Genomic DNA, 6,000 nt, shown 5'->3' with positions numbered 1-6,000 from the left:
TTTTCCATTTCTTAAATCACCTTCAATTTCTTTTATTAATGTTTTATAGTTCTCAGCTTGTAAGTCTTTCACCTCCTTGGTCAGGTTTATTCCTAAGTATTTTCCTTTTTTTGGATGTGATTTTAAAAGGGATTTTTTTTTACTTTCCCTTTCTGAATTTCACTGTTAGTATAAAGAAATGCAACCGATTTAACAGTTTTATATTGATAGACCCTAAGGTTTTTTCAAATTGCTTATTTAGAAATAAGATTAGCCTTATGCCTGTCATTTCTAACATGTGTGAGAATACCTATAATAAATTTCTGGAAGCGGAATTACCCAGTTAATAGATACGTGCTTTTAAATTTTGGTATTTTGTTTTGTTTCGTTTGTTATTTTGCGGTACGCGGGCCTCTCACTGTTGTGGCCTCTCCCGTTGCGGAGCACAGGCTCCGGACGCGCAGGCTCATCGGCCATGGCTCACGGGCCCAGCCGCTCCGCAGCATGTCGGATCTTCCCGGACCGGGGCACGAACCCACGTCCCCTGCATCGGCAGGCGGACCCTCAACCACTGTGCCACCAGGGAAGCCCAAATTTTGGTATTTTGAAAACTTTCTCTATTAGAAGTTGTATCCATGTGTACTGTTCTACAATGTGCATGTTGGATATGGAATGGTAAAAGTAGGTGTGGCCACAAGAGACGAGAATGAGGCTTGGGAGGAGGAAGTTTATTATACTCACAGATCTCAGAGAGGAGGTGATCATGTGCCACTCAGGGCTACAGGGGAAACACCAGATTTGGCAGAAGATGGGAGCAAGGGGAAAGTCTAGGCCAATGTCTTCAACAGAGTTTGTTTGGAAGAGGCGACGTAGGGCAGAGTAAAGTTTAGGATTGGCTCGTTTGAACAATTCAAGTGGTCTCTGGGCTATAGAAGTGGCCTCTAGTTGCCTGGTATCTGGCCCTGGGATGATTTTAGAGCAGAGGGAATATTTTATTGGTGTGTGAGAATTAGATAAGGAGGTGGTTGGGGCCACAGACTTGGAATTGGCTGGTTTGTATGTGAAAGATGTGCTCCTGGTCAAGCCCTTTGTTCTAAGAAGGGCTAACCTTGGGAGAAGCAGTCTCTCAGCCTGCAAACTTTTTGAGATGTAAAGACATAATAAAATACAGAAAAATTTAAAAAATTAATGCATATATTTTAATAGTGTACAAGATCACCTATTTTCTCACAACTTCAACACTAACAAATTTATGTTTGGTAATCTGGTGAAAAATGACATCCAGTTGTAGTTTTGAGTCATCTGTATTTCTTTTTTTTGCTCTTTTTCTTCTATTTTCTCATTCATTCACTAAAAAATATTAACTGCTTACAGTATGCCATGTACTTACGATGTGGGCACCCTCAGAAAGCTTACATTTTAAGAAATGAATAGGGCCCATTAGAGAGAAAACTACACAACTTTAGAGAGACCTAAGAAAACTGACTAACTGAAAGGACAATGTTGATAGATGAGAAGAATCAATGTGAAAAACAATTATGCCAGCTATTACCAACTCAGTAGGTGTGGTATGGGATCACAGAGTTTTGGGGGGAAGGCAGAGGTGGCAACTTGAAATAATGAATAGATATGAACATTTTTAAACCGAAAGGTACTATGAGGGTATCTGCTTCACCAGATGTTAAAACATACTATGAAAACACAATAATGAAACCAGTGTGGTGCTGGTACAATAACAGACAACCAGAAACAAACTCTAGTTTATGTATGATGGGTGAGCAAGTACCATACTATTTTAATTATTACAGTTTTTCAATACTTAAAAATCTGGTTGTTTCCCCCAGTACAGTTTTCAGAAGTTATAAAAATTGCATTAAAAAACAAAAACTGCTTTTGACTGTTTGGATTATGCTTCTTTGAATACGATTTCATCCAGAAACCAGACCTCATAGATCCAGGTGTCACAAGGGTTATCCACATATACCCACAATATTAACATGCTTAGCCAAAAAAAACACAAAACAAAACAAAACAAAACAAAACAAAACCCCACAGTGGCCATGGGGGAGGGGTCAGAGATTACTGGGACTTTTTTTTAAACACTTATTTCTCTATTGTTTAGAATTTTTATATATAATAAAAATACATTGACTTTATAATCTCCTAACCATACAAAAATATAGGCAAAACAATATAATAGAAAGGTGTGATGGTAGACATGATATCAAATATTTAACTTCTGCAAAAATCCAGTAATTGAAGCTGGTATATTCTCTACTTATTCTTTCAAAGCAAATAGAAAAGTATTATTTTTCATGATTTGATTTACTAAAATTTTTGTGTTTGTCAAGTCTTTTCTGAGCAATCCTTAAAACCAGTTTCAGTTTAAGGTGAACTGCCTTTAAACTTCTGAGAATACTGTCTTGTTACAAAGGTAAAGGAGATAATTTAAAGAATGCATCAAAGAGAAACACTTCACATAATGAGGTGTGGTTTTAAAAATGTCCTCAGATTGTTTATTTTGTATGAGCTAAATATGTGGGTAAAATATAGCAGTACTCCATTTATATCTTATTATCTTTTCCAATTGAGGAGAGTCAAGCACCAAAGTGCACTGCTTATTAGCTAGATGACAAATGGGCTTGGAGAATGTAAAATACTTCTCTGTAACACTATACATTCGTGAAATAGCCAAGTAAGTATACTGAACAAATATAAAGACAAGTCTCCAAATACTATCTGTCTCACCAATGCTAAGTTGACACTTATTAGAAGAAAAAAAAGTATTAGAAGAAAAAAAAATATATTTAATTTACTCTTTCATAAAGTTTTTAATAAGCTATAATTTTCTTACATGTACACTAGTAACCTTAAAAAGACAAATACTACCAAATGTTAACTACTGTACAATTTATAAAAAATATAATTTTAAGAATTTGGAATAATAAAGGGAAGGTACCTACTTCAAATGGATTAAATAAGAAAATGCCACTTTTTAAGAAATTTCACCAGGAAATGGAAAATTTCCAATTTGTCTAAAGGAACACTAAAACCTTTTACTGAAGTCAGAGACCTTGCTATTTTTGTTCAAGACTTCATCTACACAGTTTCAAATAAACCCTAAAAAATATTATCCAGTACATATAAGGCCGCTACACAGAGTACATGACGGGAAAAAAGGACTCCGTCAGAATGAGAAGTCGTGAAGAACAGAGATATGTCTTGCTCACCTTTACATCTCCAGTTCCTAGCACAGTGCCTGGCTCAAGGCAAAAATGCTTAAGCAATGGTTGTTGCTTTGCATTGAACCAGGCAGATACACCCTTCTACCTTTGGTTCGATTTTCATTCCATATTAAGCACGACCTAAGCTTCAGTCCTGGTTCTTGGCCCTTGATGTTAAACTGAATAAAGCAAGCCAATATGCATACACTTTCTACATCAGTTCTTCTGACAGGATCCTCAGGACTGACTCATCACGGGCTGTGAATCTTCTCTTATGTGGTCTAATTCTTATTTCTTGGATAATATCTGCATGCAAAAGTAATGCATTTTCAGTGCAGTACAAGTATGTTCATATGAGTAAGAATGGAATAAAGGCCTTTCTTTTCCATGTTTTAAATAACAGATACATAGCATCTTATGACATAATTAGCAATTTTTAGACACTGAACATAATACACTGTATTACAATGCAATGTGGTAGGCTTCCATTTTAGGAACAAAAATCAATTTCACATGAAAAAAGATTTATTTTACATTTAGAATAAGTCTAAATTTTTAGCATTTAAGTACTGTAAAATAAACAGAGAGGAGCTTTTAAGATGTATTGTCTCCATTCTGTCCAAAAAGCCCGTACAAAAAGCTTTTTTTACAGTTCTTGATCATCACCTCGTTGCCTTAAATTTCTAGATTTTCCATTTTCAATTCTTCTCTTTTTGAAGACTGGGGCCACTCCATCTGCCACGACTCCAAGAGAAGTCACTGTTTTTTCTTTAAAAACCACTTTGGGTTCCCCACCAACATCAGCCTCTGAAGTTGATACATATTCATTCTCAGCGCTTGGAAGTTCCAAATCTACCTTCTCACTGGAACAGAAAGTAAAAATAGAACCATTATTTGACAGAGTAAGATAAACTTTCACCTAATGTGTGAGCCCACCAAAGCCTCAAGGTCTTCTTTCTAATGATAATAATAGAAGTTAGAAGCTGGTCGTTTGGGAGTAGGAAACTATTTTAAAACACTGATTTTATAATATTATTTAAGATACTGAGCACCTGTTTATGTGGACACATGAGGAAAAGTCCCATCTATTCTTTTGTTCCTGTTGGGTGTATCACTGATGGAAATGCTTGTACTTATGATTAGCAGTATAAGTTACACAGGTGGATAAATGAGAAGTATCTTTGGAAACGGATTTTGCTGTGGACTGACAAGGACTCTGAAGGCTTACACAGCACAAGACGAAAACCATGGAATCCCAATGTTCTGGTGTAGCGGACTCCGTGAGACTGTTTGCCTAGCATCTCTTTTCTAGGACTAGCCCTTCAACTATCCACTTGGTTAGTATGAATAATCAGACGACTAGTACAGAGCTCAGTACCTAATTAATATGAACCTATCATAGTACCCTACCGTCTACATAGTCAACTGGTTTGTGAAAGAGTAAGTAAGTCACACCATACCCATCAGTCCCGACCATGAGCTTTTTGAACATGGACCAGAAAGACCATTATGTTTAATACTCTAGTGGCTAAGAATGTAAAACCTGTTGGGAACCATATATCCTATTTAGAGAAAGGAGTTCTGCAGAGATAGAGAGTAAGGCTGGCATACAAAGAAAAGTAGGATGGGAGATGGAGAATCCTGCCAGTGTTTCAGGCCTGGTTCCAATAATTCGTGAGGCCCAATTCCTACCCCTCCTACAACTTGTAGGTAGAACCTTTCTGGGAATCTTTGAACTAATAACCTCTTTTTTCAATTTAAGGTAACTCAAGTTTCTATCACTTGAAACCAAAAGATTACCTGGTCAGCATGAAAGGAAGAGTGATGACAATAGAGAAAAGGGAATAAAAAGTAAAGGTATGATTTAAATGTTAGAAGTCCCAGATATTATATTTCCCAGTTGAGAAACCCCATCTAAGAAGAGTGAAGATTATACAGATCTACACTCCTCAATCTCAGAAGAACCCAGGTAATGTAGTCATTCATCTTGATTCTTGGAAATAAAGGGAGAAAAACCTTTCCTGGAGGCCAGGAGAAGTGTGAAAGGTTATGGTAGATCTACAGTAGTAGTTAACTCTAATAACAGCAGCTATATAGTGAATGTCTACTATAAACCAGACAATGCACTAGGCACCTGGAATAGAAATATTCTCTTTTTATTTGGAGTCTTCTAGTTAGTGTCTTTTTTTAGCACTAGAACACCTTTTAACTTTTTTTCCCTTTTGGGAACCACCTCTTCTCCCTTCTGAGTTTTGAGCTTAATTTAGTTCAGGTCCAGTCAGAATTCACAGTGGTTAGCTCAGGAATAGGAACTGGGTATGTGATGAAAGCTAACCAGGATCACTTTTGGAAGTCGCAAAGCAGCACCTCTTTTTTGCTGGGATCGCTAACTGTAAGTATGATATAAGCCTAAAGCTTTGCTATCAAGTGGGGAGAGCCTGTGAGAAAGGCAGTCAAGTCAGAGGAAAGCAGAGACAAAAGTCAGAGACATTCACAGTGATTTCTCATCAACTACGGCTCTTGACAACTGCAGTTTAGAGATAACATGATTTTTAGGTGTTTGCTTAGAATTTAATATATGCTATTCAGTTCAATTATCTTAAAAGTACATGATAACAAATTTGCTTCCCTCTCACACAGACCATGTAGAAAGGTCTGTGGTGGTAGAATTGAGAGATCTTTTTATGTTCCAACCTATATATACATGGGTTAAAAAACAGGTTTAAAAGAGGTCTCTAAGCATTGTAATAATTTTTAAAAATGTAACAATAGTTAGGAATTTGCTAGGATTGCAAAA

General features: G+C 36.5%; 1 protein-coding gene across 2 annotated transcripts in view; it reads right to left on the bottom strand.

The window, feature by feature from the left end:
* Positions 1 to 1,734: 1,734 nt before the first annotated feature.
* Positions 1,735 to 6,000, bottom strand: part of WBP4 (WW domain binding protein 4) — a 32,604-nt gene continuing 28,338 nt past the window's right edge. For both annotated transcript variants that reach the window (XM_067713242.1, XM_067713241.1), the window contains exon 10: positions 1,735 to 4,066. In XM_067713242.1, coding sequence (XP_067569343.1) covers positions 3,850 to 4,066 — 217 coding nt within the window. In that variant the 3' untranslated portion in view covers positions 1,735 to 3,849. The remainder of the gene's footprint in view (positions 4,067 to 6,000) is intronic.

The sequence above is a fragment of the Pseudorca crassidens genome, chromosome 18 (assembly GCF_039906515.1).
Source record: "Pseudorca crassidens isolate mPseCra1 chromosome 18, mPseCra1.hap1, whole genome shotgun sequence".
NCBI classification, from domain to species: Eukaryota; Metazoa; Chordata; class Mammalia; order Artiodactyla; family Delphinidae; genus Pseudorca; species Pseudorca crassidens.
Note: the sequence above shows the minus strand (reverse complement) of the source record. Positions and strands in the feature narration are given on the sequence as shown.